The following is a 22,425-nucleotide window of genomic DNA, read 5'->3' on the forward strand; positions in this document are numbered from 1 at the left end:
CCATACCTTTTCAAAATGAAATGTTTTAATCATAAAATAGTTGAAAATATTAACTATTGTATTTATACCAAGCATCAAATTTTTTAGAAAAAATTAAATTAATTGACTGATTAGTATCATTACATTGCCTTTTAAAATGAAAACTTAAAATATATAAAATAATTATTTCATACCAGCAAGAGCTTTATCCTGAATTTTTGGCTGCTTATGTTCGTCATAATTGTAGTGTCTTATGTGAGACTGCTGAGTTCCATCGGATGTATTGAGGTTCCTTGATATTTTCCTAAAGAACTTACTCGTGCATGGCCTCAAATTTTGTGAACTTCTGTTCTGTTTAAAAGAACTGTTTTGCAAATTCATCACACAGCTAGTTGGATCACGAGTTTCATGTCCAACACAATATTTACCAAAAGGTTCTTGCAGAGACCATCGTTTGGAAGTGGTCTTTATAAAATTCCCTGCCTGCTGTGTTTTGCAACAATTTTCAGACTTTTGCATCCTATCAGACAATCCACATTTTTCAGGTGATTTATACCCAAATTTTTGCAAAAGCTTTGGTTGATGATTTTCTGGAAACTGGCTCAGAATTTTCCCACTTTGGCAACTGCATTGCTTCTGTATGGCACTGTCTTTAATAATACCTTTCACTTTTTCAGGCAAAAGAACACTCAATGAAGCCCAATCTTCTATTTGATTAACTGGACTGGCATTATCTGGAATAAATGACTGAGTCCTACTTCTTCCTTCACTGCTTCTAGCACGTCTCCTCAAAGCATCAACATTGTTTCCATTTGGTTCTCTATAGCAGGTTGCTCTATCATCAGAATCACATCTACTACTCAGTGGCTGATTCAAGAAACTCAAATCAGGAAGCGAATAATTAGGGCAGTAAACATAAAATGGTCTTCGCTCACTTGGAAGTTTAATTTCTTTTCTGATCACTTCATGACACGGCAAACAACTTTGCTGGTCATATTCCATTGTTTTCCATTCAAAACCACTGATAAGAGATGTTTGTACAGATTTATCTGTCACGTGAACAGGAATTTGAGTGCTATTATGGCACATTTCTGTAATTATAACACTCATTTTTGGTTTGTTGATCACTTTGTTGCAACTAGATGAACTTATCCCACTTGTAGCACTTTTTGCATTAAAATTATTCACATCATTTTCATCTCCAACATTTTCATTATCTAAAAACTGATTTACAAGTTTTGTCTGTGTGGATTGGGAAGCACTTTCTTTTGCTATGACAGGAAAATTGTGAGTAAGAGAGTTCCAAGTTTGAGTTTTGTTGGATGAGCAAACTTTATTGATCACAATAGTTGAATCAGTACTGCTACCACTGCTTTTAACTTTTTGTCCTTCATCATTCAACACGATAGCATCAGAAATGCTATTGGAAACCCCCACTGAGAATTCATATGGCTCTTCCTTTATAGGACTTACATGAGTAAACTTAGCCTTGTGAGATGCTATTTCTATTAAACTATCCTCAAAATATAATGAATTTTCATTCTCACTAGCATGTGGTGTCCTTACCATGTTTGCTGATGGTTCATTATTGTTTTTTTCAATATTGGCTCCATGGTGAATGCTAGATACTTCATGAGATGAACTACAAAAATTCTCATTATCATCAGCATCAAAAATGTCAACTTGATTTTTAGTTGTTCCATTAACTCCAGATATGTTTTCTTCACTAAGTGTTTTGCTCATAGTATCATTGTCATTTTTGATCGGGGTAGCTGCTGCTAAAAGTGTTTCTTTTTGGCTACTACTTAAAGAGTTCTGCTGCATATATAATTTCAACAGTGACAAAGAATGACTATTTTGTGATTGAACAAGATAGCTATCTTTCACATTGTACAACAGTATAGATCCTGGGGAATGGGCATCGCATCCCTTGGGAACGTACGTTTTCCAACTGTAAAGGCTTGGTAAACTCGAGCTTTTGTTACTGCTTACAGTATGTGGCATGGAACTCGGTTTTTTTGACTTTTGAATTTTGCTCCATGATGTAAAACCATAATCAGACTGTATCATGACCGATTGGCCTCTTCCGACAGATCCTACTTTATATGGCCTGTTTAAGTATCCATTTGATTCCTCTGAAAGATGTGTGGCACTAGCTTCAAATGTAATCATATAGTTATTTTTTTGAGCCTGGTAACTCAAATTGATGTCTTGTTTTCCTAAGGAATGCAAGTCTAAACTATCAGTAGATATAAAAGAATGTTCAGCCAAATGGATTTCAGGTTCTGTGAGGGGTGAAAATAATGGTTTGTTCTTGTACAAAGACATTTCTGAGCTGCCTTCAGTTAAGCTTTAAAAAATAAAAATATAAAATTTTATAAATTTACATGAGAAAAAACAAATAAAAGTAAAACTTCAATTTCCATATTTAATCAATCATTCACTATTGTATTATGACATGCTTGCATGCAGAAATGCTTGTTCCTCGCTATAAAGGTACGCATTTGAAAGAAAATCCATACAAATAGGAAAAAAATGACAGTATTTTAACGTGTAGAAGCCCCTTGATTTTTTTTGGGTTTAAAATTTGGAAAAAAGTTATAAAGCTATAATATCTAAAATACAATCCATGTATAAGAAATCCCTCCTATATTTGGGACCCAATTTTTGGCAAAGAAAGCGTTCCTTATGCATGTTAAAATACCGTAATTCATTCAGATATTCAATGTACTGAAAATGGGAAAATTTTAAATTCAATATATTGTATTTTTGTTTTTTTTCCCCACAAAAGGTAAAAATTCAATTTTTTTTCATCATCATGTATGGATCAATCCAATGAAATATTTTATATGAATTTCACAATATTTGCTTGCATGAATCATGATTACTTATTCAACAAAGCATGTATACAGTCAAGTGTCCATACTTGGGATGATTTGGGACTTTTTGTTATAATAAGTTGGTAGCCCTGACAGTTGTTGCAGGTTACATTTAAAGCAGGTCATCATGCTTCTTTGATGGTGTGGTAATATTTTGCGAATGTTTCAGTAGTGTAGAATGTGTTTTGGTTAAGAAAAAGTTTTTCATGTGTTTTTGCAAAAATCCAAGTATTTTTAGTGAACTACAAAGGTTTGCACGATCAGACATGGGACTTCTCTGATTTAGGGCAATGTTAAATGAGGTGGCTTGCCATAAAATACAGGTTCTATCTTCTTTTTTAATCATCATTATTGCTGAGTACGGCCCAGCTTGAGTATAAAAAATCAAGTTTGTCCAAACTTGGAACAATGTTCCATGTTAGGACAAACTGTGGACCCTGTTGTCCCAAAATGGAAAATGCATTGCCATAGTTATGCTTCCAAATATATACATGTGGTACATCATGTACAATCCAATTCCTCGATGTAAACAACCTTTTTTGCTAGTTCAGATGGGCAGCTGCTCACAATTCGTTTTATGAGAACTTACATGCATAAAACAGATGTGTTCTCATTTCCAAATGTTGATGACATTCATTCAATTTTAATAAATGAGATGAGGTGATATAAATTATGGTAGCGTTCACCAAGATTGCTAAACTTTGTCCTCTAGCTTTTCAAACATTGCAATGTTTTGTTCATTGTTCATGTCAGCCAGTCACTACACATATTAACGTTTCTAAACTTTGTTCAAGTTTTTCTAGTTTTGTTTAGTTCCTTCTACTTCTTAAGGTCATTTGCTACTTTTTTGAATGTATGCTGTGATGTGTGATATTTTCTTACAAGAGAACTTACTCAGTGATTTTTTCATTAAGGTTGTGACATTATTTTTGATGAATAAAATTATTTATGAACTGTTTTCAGTCTGGTATTGTCTGTTCCATACTCTGCCAAGAAGCTGGGCTGGAAGAGATCTCGGCAACAGGATAAGTCCAGTGGCAAAGTTCTGGCATTCATTCATTCAGTCTGGTATTGTCTTAGAACTTTATTTTAAAAAGATTTAACCTGTCCAAGTTCAAACTAAGGCATTTAAACATGAGACAACACACAAAAACTATACTGTCTCAAGATACTCGTGCCTAACTTGGGACAAACATCTTTTTTGGTACTAAATGTACACTTAAAGTTTTCAAATTAGCAGTACAAAGAGCATAGACACTTTTCAGAAAATGTAGGTTTTTTAATTTTAACATTTCATTAAGGGGTTAATTTTTCATATAAAGTTCAAAATTGTTCCAAGTATGAACACTTATTTGACTATGCATGATTATTTCTCAATTTTCAATTAAATTAACAACATTATAGAGATAACATTAGCCATTAACCAACAGACAGTCCTGCAAGTACATTTACAGCTAAACTTGTCTACATCCAAAAGTTTCTCTGTAGATATATTTTTTGCACCTACTGCCAAAAGGGGAAGAAATCAAACTCATGATATCAGGCACATAGAAGTTGGGGACTATTACCTCAAGCTTTCCTAAACCTTGAAATGCATGTATGTAGTGAGCTTTTAAGTCATCACAGGTATAGTCGTTGTGAAGACATAAGCAGATACAGGCTCATTATAAATAAAATCATGTTTGCAAGCGGAAAAAATGTTACATTCAGGATACCAATATTTATGCTATGCGCTTTGGGTTAGAAGACAAAAAAATGTCAAAAGCATATGATCAGTGTTATATCTCTCTCTCCATAAACAAAGGTGAAATTATATTTTTAACCTTCATTATGAAATTTTTCCTGCATGTGTAAGCACAAGCGTGAAGCAATCAAGGAGGATTTAAACTTCCAGGTATAAACTGTGAGAACCTTCTATAAACAGTGATCAATATGAGCAAGATTTTCTCAAAACCAGTCTTGATTATTTTTGGTATCTACAGATTTTACAACCAATTAGGCAATGTCTAACTTTGCATTCAATTCCCAATAATTTTGAGTAAATCATTAAATATCTTTTGATGGGAGACTATCTATTGGTAGAACATAGTGTAAGTGGTTTTATTTAATTTTTTTCTCAGGTAAATCTGATAAGTCAAATTACTTGTTTCTCAAAGAACTGAGAGTGACCTAAGATAATGTTAGCATTTACCCAAAAAAACCTGTTATCCCCAAAACAGAATGTCTTGCATTGTTCTGCAAAAAGCCCTCAGCTAACTGAAAATTTTTTGCAGTAAAAATCACCATAACAGTGCTACACAAAAGTTTTTTTTTACTTCTTTTCTTAAAATATCCCCAGAGATTGTTCCATAACAGAAACTAGTGGTTCTGTGATGTACCGAAAACTGTTGTACCTTAACCATAGTAAACCTTGAAACAGTTGAGTTTTCATAGTATTGCACTCTAGCTGATGTTTTCGAAGTGCAAGAGATTAGAAATACATAAGCTCACAACTGAATGTTGTTTCACCCCACAGGCGGCAACATGAAGAAAACATTAAGGGGGGGGGGCTGAAATTTTCCAGTTGTCCCATACATACGGGACTCAAGCCCTTGTGCAGGAGGTTATGATGTGCTGCACTGTATGTTCATTAATTATTGGGGGCTGAGCCCCCTCGCAAAAATTATTAACAGGGCATACCCAGCCTCAGCCTCCTCCCCCCCCCCAACTCCAGCATTTATAGTTTCAGTACTTATTCAAAGGTAAAGGGAACTGTTTTTTCTTGATTATAAGTATGGAAATAAAAAAATATAAATGCCTTAAGGGTAGGATATTTAGGTGTAGAAAAAGTTCATTTGAAGGAGTGATGTAATTTCCCATCAAAATTCTGATAGCTTTTTTTTGTAAGGAAATTAAGGGAGCAATAGAGTGGTAAGATAATCACTACCCCAGAGTGGCAGACCATAAAGTAAGTGTGATTAGAACATTGAATGATAATATGTCAACAAAAAAGATTGGTTTACATATGGTTTCAGATTGTACAATTTGTAAATAATGACAAAGAGAGTTTTGCTTTTAAATAATTACAATGCGAGAGCCATTTTAAATTTTGACCAATATAAATACCAAGGTATTTTATGGTGGATATTTAGTAACTATAATCTATGCAATCACCTGACGAACCATATTGAGTGAGGAGGCTTGATATGATTAAGGACATACCAAGTCCTCAATCCTCTCACTGTGGATAAAGTGAATATTTTTCACAAATGGTGGAACATCATGTACCTTGAAACAAAAAAGATTGGAACAGTATAAAACATGAAATTTTTCTAGTATACCTTGGAATAACCAACAAGCACCAACTTTTAATACTACTTCTTTTAATTTTAATTACAATTTATATTTTAAATTTTAGTTCTATAAGTCTCTCTTACAAAAACTTCTGCTACATTTATTTCTTCTCTTCGATCCACCATTGATTATTTACTGATCAAATTTGTTGTTACAGTGTAGGATATGTTCAACAAAACTGAATTTCCTTAGGAGGAGGGGTGAGGAAATATTTTATCTTTCATCAGTGCCAGATATAGCAAATGTTGACATCACAGATGTTGTATCTCCAAAGAAATCATCTAGCATCAAAGGAACAGACAGAGCTAAAAATTTAAAAACATTTAATTTTCCTTTCTGCAAGTATAATTAATAATAATTATGAGGCTAAAATAATTTGAGGCATTTCCAGACGTTCTCCTGAGGGGGGTACCCCCCCCCCGACATTCATATAGACTCGATCAAAAAAAGTTCATAAAAAAAAAATTTTTTAATCAATTAAGAAAAAGTTACATTTCTCCCCCCCCCCAAGGCAGGTTCTGCATTGCCCCCGAGCAGAATATAATTCCATGTCAGTCTTTCCATGCAGATTAGAGAAGTCACATCTACATACTGTTCATAAAGTATAAGTGTTTCCTTTCGTGGATGCTATCAGTGATTGATAATCTTGGGTATATGAACTCTTAAAAGCTTTATATTTAGCTTTATATAGCTTAAAGTTTTATATTTTCTTTCTGAAGATGTTTAATCGGAAGAAACAATTTAAAAAAATTCAAATTACAAAGCAGCCGACGAAAAAACATGTTTACAGCACGGCTGTTAATGGAATACAATAACAATTATACAGGAATTTCGACTACCAAGGTCATGCCCCTGATAAATGATTGCCGATAAACACTATGAAAACCAAGGCGCATCTTTGCCAGTTGCTTAAATGCGGTCACAGAGACTTTTTTTAAAACTGCTCGATGGAAATGACTACGGCTGTCCCCTATGGGTGTGTTCCCTAACGACGACGGTAATCATTGACGCCACGACAACGTGAAAGTTCGCGTAAAATCTAATTTTCTGTTAAGATCGGGAGAGTTGGCAAGTCTGCATTTCATCTACACAAATACATTTCTGCCTCCATCATTGTTACTTTTGTGCAAATATATTATTAATAACCACATTTATGTCTTTATTTTGATATGTTTTGTTTCAATATATGATTTATATTAAAAAATACTCATATTGTTTCTCTCATAATATTTGTATTTTTTGTCATTGTAATTTTGTTTCAAGATACAGCATTACATGTTTCAAGGTACAAGACCCAATGTTGCCCCTTGGAACATTTTAACCTGCTCTAAAGTCCATATCTCATGGTTATAGTAGATAATGAATTTAGTGAAATTTTTATGGCAAAAACAGACTTGGAAAAAAAGTTTGAAAAATAATGTTTAATAATGTGTAATAATTTGACACCGGCAGGACAAAAAAATTTGTTCATTAAACAAAGGTAACCATCAATCAGGGGTTCGAAATACTCTCATTATACAAAAGGAAATTATTATTTGGCCGTAAAAGATGGGTGACTGCGTCTGAGGGTTGTCCCTTAAGAGAAGGTTTCACTGAACAACAGTCTCCCCCATATCAGATTTTTGTACGTTCTGCTTTCAGGCCTGTCAGAATCTCTCAGCTTGTCTCTGTTTTGCTTTTTGCTGGAAAAAGATGAATGCAGATAATGTTTTCTGTTCCACAGATAATGACAGAGATATTTATCTTGATAAGAAAATGGCATTCAAACAGATTAAGAATGATTGATATGGTTTGAGTTAACGTATATTTTAATTATATAGGACCTTACGATTTATAGAAATATATCACTTGGAAGATTAAAATTATGAGACAAAATTTAAGTGATAGAGTTTTGACTGTTATACTTTTTATAGACACTTTTTCTTCTTTTTTCATTTGAGACATATTGCTGGACATTTTGGCTGTTGTGTGGTCCTTGTGTTCATATAAAATTTTGTTTAAATACCTACCCTTTATAATTGCACCAAGTTTCTCTTATACCAGTTAACTTGATGTATACAAGTCTAAATAAATTCAGAAATTTAAATATCTATTCACTAATCAACAACCTGATACCAATAAATTGGATTAAGTTAAACAGAATCAGAAACTCAAATTGTAAATTCATACCTGTGAGATGCAGTTTCCATTTTTCCAGTTGAAGTACAAGACTCTGTTGTGTTATGGGTGTTATCTGTGTAAGAAGATATGCTTTCACCAAAAACAGGAGGCAGAGGCAGAATAGAATGAATATCTTCAGAACAAAATGTTTCCATGTCAATTTCAGCTAAATTGGCATCTATATTCTTAGAAATGTCATCATAGCTGGACTGTGTTTCATCAAAGGAGAATATGCTAGTTGGATGACTGACATAGTCATCATTGTATTTTCTAAGAGAATTTTAAAAAACAAAAATATGTATCGATCACCTTATATAGCTATTTACAGTATTTGTAATTATCTATTCTGAAATGCAATTATTTTAATGAAGATTTTCAAGTTTGGAAATTGAGTTGCAAAATTCAAATTAGATCTAAATGCACAATACTGTTGATGCTCGTTTTGACGAACCCATACGGACTTGATAATTAGTTCATAAAATTAGAAGTTCATAAATAGGAAAGATGATGAAAAAATGCAGGAAATGAAAAATGAGTTAGTCATTCAACCTTATTGGTTAACATACAAATCACTTATTTTCATTTGCTTCATCGCATCATTTTGGTAAATATAAGATTCCGTAGAATTGATGCAGAATAACATTTCATGCGAATCTCTCTTCCCTAAAATATTTTCAGAATGGTGGAATGCCATTGGAAACACTTGCTGTATGTGACGATTTTGTCACAACCGGGATCAAAAATAAGTAAGCATCACGAGCAAGCACAACAAGAGTGGAGAATTGGAACTTATTACAATCAACTTTTATCACTGAATTTAACATTATTTAAACTTATTAAAATCTCACAAATTTTGACAACGTTTGAATTTCACCATAAGTCTGAATCCCTCAATGCGACAGTCCGGATCTTCAATTTACGGAGAGTCAGTGCTTCAAAGTGTTTTTCTACCACTCTACACCACCAATTTCCTTTACTTTATGAACCTTAGAAGATGAACATGTGGCCAGAGTTGAATTCAGGAACATGGATGACGGAGGACCAGACTCCCCAGGTGGGGTTGGAGTATGACAGAAAAAGAAAGTTATTGAGATGAACCTACATGACAGTGAAGTTGAAAAGGAATGCAAAGATGTGATCTCGCTATTACCTTATGAAGGGTTGGCTGTTGTCGAGTGGACCAAACAGTGCCGATCCCACCCCATTTGCATAATATCTATTATTCCAGAGCTGTCAGATGGCAGAAGCAACGGTGATGCCATGTCGTTTTTCTGCAAAGAATCACAAGGCAGACGTATCCGGATGACTTGACTGACCCCAGACGACGTAACTCAACTTTTCAGGTGAAACTATTACTTTAAAAAATATATAAATTAATTAGCACTTATATTTGACTGGGGTAGTCCCTCTCCACCCGTGGTGGGTTCATACCATTACAGTAGAAACAATCTGTTGCTGATGTTTGATCAGAGGACTCAATGTAATTTTTTAATCCTGTACTTTTCGGCATTTTTTTGTCTTTGTAAAAGAGTGAGTTTGCACATTTATTTCTTTCAAAAAAATTTTTTTTTCCATCCACTTTGCAAGTACAATATTTTCCACTATGAAGAAGAAAGTAGATGAAATAGTAGACGATCTTGGCTGAAATAGAGTTTGATTGAATCTCAACTTAGAAATGACCTATCAACAACCTAATGTACCATACAATTAAACCATCAGTTTATCCAATCATAATGCAAAAAGAGTGAATTACATTGCCATTGCATCATCAACTGATGGTCACCCCTTCCAACAACTGAATTCTTCTTCCTGGCACATATTCACAAAACACCTGTATGTTGGTGATGGCGAATTGGTAAAAACTCACATCTCCCCCTTTCTTCCTCTATTTTCTCTAAAAACATGCACATAGACTGTCCGAATTGAAGTTTACTTTTGATTTAAATGAACTTGGAGGTGGCTGGAAGAATAAAATAGCTGAAAAAACTATAGCAGAAGAAAAGAGTTTATAAAATAGAGAGTTGATAGAAATGAGTTTGTAAAGTAGAGCGGAATTTAACATTAGCTCTACAGCATGCTGTTCAGAACAGAGGACGAGTTCGTAAAAAAGAGTGTTCCTAAACTGGAGGTTTATAAAATCAAGTGTCAACTGTATATAATACTGTTGTCTCAAATACTTTAATTTATTTGATGCACTATTGGAACAAGTATTTTTTCTTCAGACAAAAATTTAATTCCCTAATCTTAAACATGGCCTATTCTAATAAAAAAATTTACATAAAACACATCACTTATTATATAGATTAGATGCATTACATATTTATAAATAAAATCTGAAAAGTCCAGTAAAAATACCTTGCACATGCATCATCCATACACCACTGCAAATCAGAGCTGTCTTGTATGAAAGATGACACCGATTGGTTATTATCTTCATTTGAAATTGGGTCCATATGCATGTGCTGAGTAGACTCCATATTTTCATTGCAGTTCAAGTCACTTTCAGGCTTATAGCCTGGCTTGAAGCTTGTGTCAGAATTCATTATTCCTATATTTGAGCAAAATATTGCATGTTATTAAGCAAATGATTCTTCAAAGTTGGAAAAAACTATTAAAAATATTTCTAAGAACAGCACTGACCATAGATAAATTTTTAATCTTTTTTTTTACTCCTCTCACCTGATTTTTTTTTTCTTTTTTATCCTCCTTTCTCCACTGCAGAAATAATCCAGGTTATATATCAGAATAATCCACATACTTTTTATCCATGGAATTGAATGACCGTACTACCCAATTTTTAAAAAAAAAAGTAAAATTCATTGGAAATACCAGCAGGGGTTGAAGTCATTGCAAAGCCTTGGACCAAGAGAAGCAATTTAGCACCGTAAAAACAATGGGGGGAAAAAATGATGTGGAAATGTGACTGCGAGCAGAACATGCAGAAGTAGCACCCACACGATGAAAGTGAAATGGCTCAAAATTCAGCAATACAATAAAACAAAATGTTTCACCCAATTGCCAACACCTGCATATGAATATGCAAATGAGGCATAAAAGAATGTACATAGTAAAATAGCTACAGCCTACAGATATAACGATAGATGTGATTTCACTTTCATTTTGCCATGACAACTCGTGACCCCTCACCCCCGAATGAATAATAAATACAGCTGCTTATGGCAAAGCAAATTTACTGGAATGCTTGTGTGAATCAATGAATGATAGTAGAGCCATTATTACTGAGGCACCCGAACCACATTTGGATGAAATCAACAAAACCATCATTATTGTTACTATGAGTAGGCCCCTATTATTGTAGCTGTTATTATTATTATAAAGACACTGTGTTAATATTATTTCACTTAGCAGGTTTAAAGCCCTATAGTAGACAAACGAGACTGTAAAATCCAGTCTGACCTGGCAAGCACAGAGAAAACAAGCGTAACCAAGGTGCCACATTTGGTGAATTTCTAAAGGGTATCCAAACTCCATGCCACCCAAAAAATAATGATTATTGTGATAAATGAAAATGCACTGCCCATAACAAATTATTATGGTTGCCGTATTTAAGTATGGATAGCTTCTTGATACATCTCATTATAAATATTATATTTCTTTTTCTTTGTCAACTGTGGTAAAATTCATGACTCCCAGGGGTAAGCTATTCTACTCATTTAAAACCCTGTTAGAAAAAAATTCCCTGCAAAACACCACAACCTAAGTAATCGATACTGGTGTCCCTTTATCCAAACACTCGATTCATGGTGTATCCATCCTATCCATTCAGTTGAAAATTTTAAACACTTCAATCATATCCCATCAACACTGTGTTCTTCCGAAGTTAACATATTGAGAAAATCAACTCTTTCTCCATAGGTCAAGTCCAGTGCACCAACAAGAGTGTATGCGTAGCTCTTCTCTGCACACACTCAACAAAGTCTATGTCTCTCTGTAGGTATGGTCTCCAAAAACTTACAGCATACTCCAATAAGGAATGCCATACCATAGTTTTCAGGAATACCATGTATTATGTATGTATGGTATAGTAATTTTAGTTTGAAAGGGACTAGACAGTCCCTAGCTCTATAGTGGGTAACTGGTGTAATAAAATATTGGACTCCCCCTTAAATGGACAAAGACCATTTTAACTTTCAGGGATCATTGAAAAAGAGGAGCAAGTTTGACCATTTTCTTTATAATAAGGCACAATGTCATTTCCCCTAATTACTTAAGTAAAATCACTGGAAAGGCAGGTGGAATCTATCAGTATCTCAGTGTCGTTTACCATCAATCCCATCCCCCAAATCTTCTCAGTCCCTCTTTCATCTTTGTGCGCCCTTTTCACATTCATTTTTTGAAACACAACATACACGTACAGACGTGCCAACTTTTGGAATCCAGAAATCAGGAGATTCTCCCCACCCTGGCACTCATAGACTCGATCAAAAAAATTCACAAAAAAAATTTTTTAAATTAAGAACAAGTTCCATCCCCCCCCCCCCAAGGCTGGTTCTGCATTGCCCTAGAGCAGAATATAATTCCATGTCAGTCTTTCCATGCAGAATACAGAGAGAAATCACATCTACATACTTTTCATAAAACATAAGTGTTTCCTTTCGTGGATGCTATCAGTGATTGATAATCTTGGGTATATCAACTCTTAAAAGCTTTATATAGCTTAAAGTTTTATATTTTCTTTCTGAAAACATATTTAATCGGAGGAAACAATTTAAAAAACTTCAAAATACAAAGCTGCTGACGAGAAAACTTATGTTTACCACACGACTGTTAATGGAATACAATAACAATTAAACAGGAATTTCGGCAACCAAGGTCATGCCCCTGATAAATGCTACATAAACAAAGTCACGTCTTTGCCAGTTGCTGAAATGCGGTCACCAAGACACCTTTTTACGGCTGCTTAATGGAAATGACCACAGCCGTCCTCTATGGGTGTTTTCCTTAACGACGATGGCAGTCATTGACGTCACGACAATGTGAAAGCTCACGTAAAATCTAATTTTCTGCCACAATCCGAAGAATGGGAGGAAGGATGAAAAATCCAGAGTCTCCCGCCTAAATCCAGGGAGTTGGCAGGTCTGCACGTACAACAGAAATTGACAAACCGAAAAAAAAAATTTAGGCGCCAGCCCATTTCTTAGGAGCCAAGCATGGTATTTTGCTCAAGAAAACTGTCCAAAATAATGTTTTCTTTCACTTTTCCAATGTAGCATAATGAAATCAGAAATTTTTGTGTCATTCTTAGACTGCAATTTGACAACCACATTTAGAAAATTTTAGGCACCAATACTAATTATTTAGTCGCCGCGGCAAACAGGCACCTGGGATTTGTTCACCTTTGTGGTATAGCATCTACACTGTATTACAAAAAATCTGTCTTTTCTCAAGTTTCAACATGCTCTCGAATTTCTAGAAAAGTACCGGACAAATTGTTCTTAAATTTCAGTCACATGAACCCTACGCTTGTGCTCACAATTTCCTGTGAAAATTTAGTCTTGAGTGCATTTAGGGAACCAACAAAAAATTAAATAAGCAAAAAAGGTTTTTATCAACCCTGTATGATGAAACACTGCAAATGACTTGTAACTTTCACAAATCATTGTACTAACTGTGTAATATTTGTGTGCATTTTCGTGATAATAGAACATAAGAATTGTATCTTCATATATATTCATGAAGATATGTTTCCTGTAAAAATTCCAATTTTCATTGCATGTTTTTTGCTTATAACATACAGGGTTTCAACCAATTTTCATAAAATTCACAAAAAATCTACTATGCACTATACATGAGATGCCACTGATAGAAATTTAGAATTTGAAAGTTTGTTATTCAATTAGATACAAGTATTTTCAGTAAATAATTTTTAATTGTGCATGCGCAGGAAATATCTATTTTTTCAAATTTGGTTGCCAGATATATAGTGCAACTTATATAAAATTCCAGTTGAATGTTGTGAAAATTCAGAAAGATATCTGCGATATCATGAGCTGTGATTTAAGTGGCTGGCGGAGAATACCTGGATAATAAAGGATATTCCACAAATTGGCATTTTGATTATTTAATGTTATTTGATTATTTCACAAATAAGTCTACAGCTTTATGTGAATGAGCAAAGATGTGTCTCTGATGTGTTATATGAGAGAAATGCCTGAACATAATACATGTGTACGATGTCAAAATGAAGAAACTAAACGAAATAATCAAAATACTAATTTGTGGAAAATCCTTCATCATCCAGGTACTCCCAACCAGTAACTTAGATTACAGCTCATGATATCATGTATATATTTCCGAATTTTCACGACATGCAACTGGAAATTTTATATAAGTGTTTGTGTAAGCCTATAACTGCAAGTAAAACAATGAAAAATTGTATCGTTATGGAAAATTCAACCAAATAATGAAAAAAATATTTATATACAGTATACAATTGTATAACGGAAAAAACATGACAGTGATATTGGCGCGGAAAATTTCTAGGATATCGCGCCAGAGTGTCGTTGCCGTTGCTATGGATTTTTGATAATGGTAACCAATATTTTTTATAATTTAAAAATTTTTAACAAGTAAATATCGGTTCAAAACGATGTTTTTCAGTATTTTTTTCAAAATCATATAAAAAATTTAAACATTCTGTATAAAGGTTCATCTTAAACCTCCGATATATGAGAACTATATTTTGCGGCGAAGGAATACATTCTCTACCTTTCTCTTCACTGCAAAGTTAACCTGAAACAGACTATAATGTCTATTCCCGATATCTTGGGTCTGAATGTACACAAACTGCCATTACTAATTTTTAATATCACTCCGCATCCTTTATCTCTATTGGTTGTAATTTTACCCACCTCTTCATCATGTGTTAACGAACATGTGCGAGTTTTCCTGAAATGTGAGATAGAAAAATTCTTTTATTACAAATTTACACAGATAATAAAATTTTCAATTTTCCAAATTACGTTGAAATAAAAACACAGTTGACATTACAAATCAAAATAGAGATGTTTTTCGAAATAGTTCCGGCCCTGATTTTTAGGAATGGGACGAATGGTGATTTGGCAAAATAGCAGAATACTGAATATTCGGCTGATGTTTTGGCCGAATACCAAATGTTTGGCAGCCAAATATTTGTTTTCTTAAAATTCAAAATTATAAATAAAATTGGCATTTTTTAGTGAAAATGAAATTATTGGTAATTTTAAAATGCAGTTTATTATTCAAATAAATATTAAAAACTGTTAATTGAAAGATTTTTATTGTCATGATACTGAAAATCAAATTTAACAATGATATATAGTCAGCCACCTCGTTGGGCATTTTGCCTATTGTGGCATTGTATTTGTATAAACTTGGTTTATTCAAAATCCAGTCACTGGAAAGAACTTCAATTTATCCAAAATTTAAATTATCCAATTAATCTATCCTGGACTTGTAAAAAGGCTACAAATTGCAAGTTAATCATCAGCATTCACATGGGAGGGAGATAATAGTCATCAATTATTAAAATTTTATCATCAGTTATGAAACTTTCCCAAATTTTAATTATTTATATAATAATTTAACTTAGCAACTGTTCTGGAATCAACATCACTGCAGAGTTTCTTGACCATGTTTAAAGCCTTATTTACGGAAGCGATTCATGATCATAGGTTACAAAACTTTACTAAATTTTGCTTGCCATTCTTGTCATGATGGCAATTTCCCCTTTAAAGTATTTATTCAAAAAATCCAAAATATCTCATTTCAAATATTAATTTGAAGTTAAAATGTTTGTTAACATCTCCCTACATTCTTTTCCATGCTGAGAATCGCGGAGCATTCATTTAATTTATATTAGATATAACTTGCTGGGATCCATCAACAACATTGACGCCAATATATGGAAGCATAATCATGACATAAAAGTCGTCAGGCCCTAACATCCTTGTTTTAAAAAATATCTCTGGCATTAGAAAAGATGTGGCGTTTTATCTTATGAATCATTGCTATCGCTACAATCTGGATTTTACCAGTTGGAATACAAAACATCTTTTCCTTTTCATTCTTTGGTTTCTTAATATGTGACGAGTGCAAAAGCACCGTATTAACCAATCACATTAGTTGTTCATCCGAACAAAGAAACTGAAGCTAAAACAACTCTGATATGAATGGTGAGACAGATTTGGTTTCTAGCAGAGAAGAGACAGAACACACACACGCTCGTTCTTGTGAGTTCGATGAGGGTGTAGTCCTTAGTGTTGAAGTGCTAGGCACTTCGGGATACTTTTGTGACTATGAGTCTGCAATTTCTCAAAGCACTAAAAGACGCTGAGTGTGTGAAGCGAGATCATGAGGGAAACAAATATGTTAGGTGCCGTAAAGAAGAAAAAAAATGAAACATTAAGAATAAACTTTATACGGCACAACAATTATCTTGAGTATCTTTTTGAGCAATCGCTATATTTTAAATAGAATATATGTTCGCGATACACAACAAACGTGACACTTCTGCTATCAATGAAATACACTTTCAATAATGTATTACATTTATAGTTTGACTATAAAAATATTCAGATTTTGAATGGTACACCTTGATCCATAGGTTGAACAACATAATTGGTATCAAGTGGTACACATTCTCAATGCACTCCAGCTGAACAATATCAAAATAGGCATTAAATTATCATAGAAAGAATAGAGAAAAACAGAATACTCAAAACTTTTGTTTTGAAAATTTGCTGTTAACAACTTAGTCAAGTAAAACAAAGTCTGTGTGACTTTTAGAATTTTTCCAAAATAAATTTTCTTATACAAAAATCATAATTTTTCCCCTCCAACTTTGAATTAAACAAGAAATTTTAACATTAAATTAGACAGAAAACTGAAGGGGAGTTTGTAAAAGTTCAAATTATCCAAAATTTGAATTAATCAAGTTTGAATTAACCAAGTTCTACTGTACTTAAATATTACTTAAAGAATCGATGTTTTCAACACCTGAAAAATTTTACATCTAATCAAAAAAATTTCAACTATTATTTACTCTAAATTAGTAATGCATCATAAAATTTATGACTTATTTTCTTATTTTTCCTCTTTAAATATTCTTTGCCCCTTTTACCTCCTTCAGTAACTTAATATGTTTCTTGTCTAGGTACATCCTTCAGTTAATGAACTTGTGTAATTCATGCTCACTTCCACATTATTGCAGTAAGATTCTATTCTCAGTTTCATGTTTTCTTCATCCTAGAAATTCACCGACCTTTTTTTAAATAATGCCCCTGGTATTAATATTACTATTACAATAAGTACAGGAGCCCTCAAAAAAAAAAAGGCTGGTGCAACCGTACCTGTCACACACCCCTTAATGGCATCTCTGTTTTTAGGACAGATACTCAGAAATCTTTTACTTATTTTCTATTCACTTTTTTCCTTCAAAATTCTAAAATTTTGTTTTTGAGCTAATTCACACTATATTTTCTAGGCTGAATATAGTATCAAATATATTACGAAATAAAAATTATGAATAACTTACCCTTTTGTTGTCATTCTTTATTTATTACTTACAGATCTATATTTTTTTTTACTGCATTTCAATATTCTACTAATTGGATATTATTATATAGATACTGGTAAGTGAAATTCCTTCCATTTCATTTTCATTGGATGTTGATTAGCTCTGTGATGGATTGATGATTAGCTCTTCAAATGTCAGATCGACCTTAGCATCCAGTTGTCACAGCTTCTTCTCCTCCTCGATGATATGAGAAATCACATTTCACCAGCTGTCCGCTGTCACATCATCCAAAGCAGTAGTTAATAATTCAAAGGTTTGTGGAAGTTTGGATGTTTTGTTGTTTTGACCAGAAAATCCTTTAACTTGGCCCCAAATTAATTCTATTGGATTCAGCATCCAATGGTATGGAGATAACCAGATGAATTTGTGACCATTCTGTTTTGCTACTTCATCTACGACATACTTATCACATTCATTTTTGTATTTTTCCACAAGCTGTAACAGTTCTAATCTGATGAGGGAGTCGTCCAATACTTTGTTTCTTTGCTTCAACCAGTTGATATCCTGTTCCCTCCAAGACGAATTTGGTTTTTCCCACGCGAAAGCTGTGGTATGAAGTGTTGCCCATCACGATGACACTATCTGGATAAAGTTCAGACAGTATGCTCTTCAGGTCTTGAAAACTTCACCACTGATGTCTTCGTGATAATCTCTTGACTTTATGGACTCAAACAACTGCCTTCAATGAAACTACTATCACTTCCAATGTGAGCTACGATTATCCTTCTACCCTTCCCAATGGGGACTTTCAACCCTGTCGATAAAACCTCCAGGTACGCTTGTAGTTAGGTCTTTATTATGATGCGAGACCACGCGTAACTGATTGTGTGCATTTATTTGATCCAAAACTTACCTAAAAAGTAGATAGTTTTACCTTTATCGCGGAAATGCCAGATTGCTCTTAAGTGCTGCCTGCCATAATATTGGGTCATCTCTTTCGACAATAACAGGGGTGTTGCTCCTTGCTTTATACACAAATCCAAGACTTCTAATTAACCTGTAAAGCGTCATTTTTCCCAAAATTTGGCAAATCTAGATCATCATTAATGCATTGCAGAATTTTATTCAAACTGAGAATTTTTCATTTCTTCTAAAATAATTGTGAATCATCACCAAACTGCACTTTACACAAAATCCTCACATTTACCAGGCACAGGTTTTTCTTTTTTTCCTTTTCTTCCCTGGTGTAACAACTGTAACCCGGTGTCCTGAAACTCTTCCCAAGCTCTCTGTACATGGTTTCTTCTGACACCTGTTAGTTCTGCTGTCACGTTCTCCAAGTCTTTCACAGATGTTGGATTTTTCTTTGAGAGCTCTTCAAAAACATGCACAATGATTCTCTTTTTTGCACTTCTCAGTGGCTTACCTTGCTGGTGTTATAAGCCCAATGTGCCGGGAACATATTCTGACCAGTGCCATCTTAATGCATGGGTCCAGGGGCCTAAAGAAAAGAGGGGCCTCACAAAAATGAGAACTGGTTCAAATTTTCAAGAATTTGCCAGGTAGGACCTCAGAAAAATCACTTGGCCTGGGGTCCATGATGCTCTTAAGATGGCCCTGATTCTGATATGTTGATTATTCAGAAAATTATATCAGTATAAAAAAAGGTTAAAATTACCTTAGGAAATGATACATAAAAATATGTCACGGAAAAAAAATGGAAAAATAGATTGTGAACAGAAAAACAGTGTGCTACTCAAGAGAGCTGTTTGAGAAGAGCAGCGAAAAGTTTTTTGGAATGAGCTCGTTACGATAAGTGACCCCCCCCCCCCCAACCATCCTTTCAGTTTCATAGTTCAAGTGTAAGAAGAAGAAAAAATATTGTGTTTACCAAAGTGAAATTGTTGCTGCTTATAGGCACCTCAATGCAACTAGAAATTATATATATAAAATGGCTTTGTGAAACCAGACACACACATATATGTTGGCAAAGCAAGAGCTCGTTTCATGACTATAGCAAGGAAACGTTTCATTTTCATTTGACAGCTAGAGCAGCAGTGGAGACACTTTGACCCATTTTTAACAAATATTTTTTTTTCCATTCCGCCAGATAACTTCTAACACCGAAAAAAATCAAAAATTATGAGATATTTTACAATACCAGGGACAAACGATCAAAGGGATATATTTTTGGTGGTTTTGCACTGTAGGAGAGGCCTTCATCCAATTACTGAGTATAACACATATGCTTTTATTTACATGATGACCCAAAATATCGGGAACAGACTTTAAGGTCCTTATGGAAGAGGATTCTCCTTCCAAATAATATCTGCACCTCTCTCCCCCCTCCTCATTATCTTCCATATGCCAAGAAGAGTCTTCAGAAAGGTATAAAAATGTAAATGGCATGTTAAATGTTCATTTATTCTTTACGTTAGTCTTTTGCATTCATTTTATATTAATTTCTTATTGTTTTTAGTATATTAAACACTATTTATTCTCTATAAAATGTGTTTTGGTATTATTTTAGAGTGTCTAGAAGGAATTGATTGGACTTACATTGATTTGTATGAAAATAGTTGCCTCAGTTTTCGCCAATTGTTTCCAAACGGATTATCGAAGCAAACCGAGGGTATCACTGTATTGCTTTGTGCTTGTCTTTTTCTTTTAAGTAGAACCAACATTTAAAGCATTTTTTATTGTTTCCCGGATAATTCCAGTTTTCTGATAATCCATGGTGGCCTTGGTACCATCCACTTCAGATTATCATGACTCTACAATCAGGGTTGGCAGGTATTTGACACATGGCAGTTTTTGACAGTTTAAACTGTGACATTAAAACCCTCCATCAAAAACCTTTGTCAAAACCTCAAATATTGCTTTTCAATAAAAAAAAATCCCCATTGGAAATACACACGTTAATTGCATGTAATGTTTTAAGTATATAAGCATTACATGCACGTCCTCTATAACAAGTCCATATTTTACTTAAGAAAATGTGGTCAGCCTGGAATTGCAAGGACTGAAAGAGTATTCCTTTTGGGATTTTTCATTTCAGCAAAGCATAATTTGAGATGTTTGGTTGTGTTTGGATTTTTCTAAAAAGATAAGAAAAATCTAAAAAATATGGTTTTTAACCGAAAGATTACTACAAGGCTTGTGGATAAATGAGAAGCATTGGCACCTACAAAAGCAACTTATTTCTTTCGATAAATCAAGGCATTATCAAAACATTAAAAGTGTTTAATACATGACTTTCATCTGCACCGATTTTAGGGAGTAAAAAGTTTTTCTAAGGACTGGATTGCACAGTTGGAAGGCAAGGTGAATTTTATGAAGTCATAGAAAAGTACAATATTGGCAGCCTATTGTACACCCATAGTAAGAAGGAAATACATTTTTTTCCAGCATTTCGGTCCCAATTAATTTATATTCATGTGTATTTATATTGAAAACATACTCCGACGACAATCAGTCCCACCTATCTTGTAACTCTGGGATATTACTATACCACTAAAGTGGAACTGGAGTTAACGCTTCACTCCAGTTCAATTTATATTATGATTTCATGCGTACAAAAAAATAAGACTAGGATCTAAATTTATATGCTGATTTTGAATGGCAATGCTTCTATATCCGGTCATTAGTAATTAAACCTACACGAGTTAAAACAAGAATTTGTGTACTAAACACTCAGTTTCCAGCGGCAGTCATTCGACTCATCTATTCAACATTAACAACAATCAGAGATTTATCACTCCTTATAGAAAATCATCAAGGAGTAGATATTGTAATTTTATCAATTTTTTTTTTTTTACCTTTTTCAGTAAACACGTTACAGGTGATATAGTTTCTTATTCATTTGTCTGATGATTAAAAAACACAGACAATCTAAAGTTGCTGTCAACTGCATCAAATTACAATTAGAAATTAATCCACATTATACAACTACTTACAGCCACTGACTAGGATTCAGCATCTCAGTATGTTCGTTTCATAAATGAACGAAAATCAAACATTGTTCGAATTCACTCATGTGATTCAAATTAATTTTTTAAATTAAATTTTGCAACTGACAAGCAACTTAAATTTTTATAGAATGTCAACCGGTTGGAATGGAATACATTCTAGAGAAATTATTAGGGGAAATGTGAATAGAGAGCGATATATGAAATCCTACAACAAATAAATGCCGGAACAATGGTCATCAAACTTACGTTAGTTCTTGAATCCTTTGACTAGATCAATATAAATTTCTGTTGGTCACCCGATGCCCCACCATATTTAATAATTTTCAGCAGAGCATCTCGCTTAGCTCAGGACTGACCACTGGTGATCACTTCTCAACATTGGGATTGTTGCCATATTTAGGATGTTAAAGCCCTTTCGTCATCATCACCATCACAATCATCAAAAAAACTAGTGATGATTCGGATGACCATATTTTATCGAGATTAAATGCAAATACAGTCCACGCCGCTTAATGTGATCACATCGAGACTTGACGTTTCTGAAAACAATAACCAATTGATTTCTATATTCAAAAAGCATCACGGG

At 33.8% G+C, this 22,425-nt stretch overlaps 1 protein-coding gene across 1 annotated transcript in view; it reads right to left on the minus strand.

Moving 5' to 3' along the window:
• Positions 1 to 22,224, minus strand: part of LOC149079996 (uncharacterized) — a 39,980-nt gene extending 17,756 nt beyond the window's left edge. Inside the window, exons 1-4 of the mRNA XM_089238913.1 lie at positions 22,086 to 22,224; positions 10,707 to 10,899; positions 8,361 to 8,621; positions 174 to 2,329 (exon numbers count right to left, since the gene is read on the minus strand). Coding sequence (XP_089095039.1) covers positions 174 to 2,329; positions 8,361 to 8,621; positions 10,707 to 10,894 — 2,605 coding nt within the window. The 5' untranslated portion in view covers positions 10,895 to 10,899; positions 22,086 to 22,224. The remainder of the gene's footprint in view (positions 1 to 173; positions 2,330 to 8,360; positions 8,622 to 10,706; positions 10,900 to 22,085) is intronic.
• Positions 22,225 to 22,425: the final 201 nt, after the last annotated feature.

Source organism: Pholcus phalangioides, unplaced genomic scaffold, assembly GCF_987345545.1.
Source record: "Pholcus phalangioides strain wild (caught in Gottingen) unplaced genomic scaffold, Ppha-v1.0 ptg000011l_1, whole genome shotgun sequence".
Lineage (NCBI taxonomy): Eukaryota > Metazoa > Arthropoda > Arachnida > Araneae > Pholcidae > Pholcus > Pholcus phalangioides.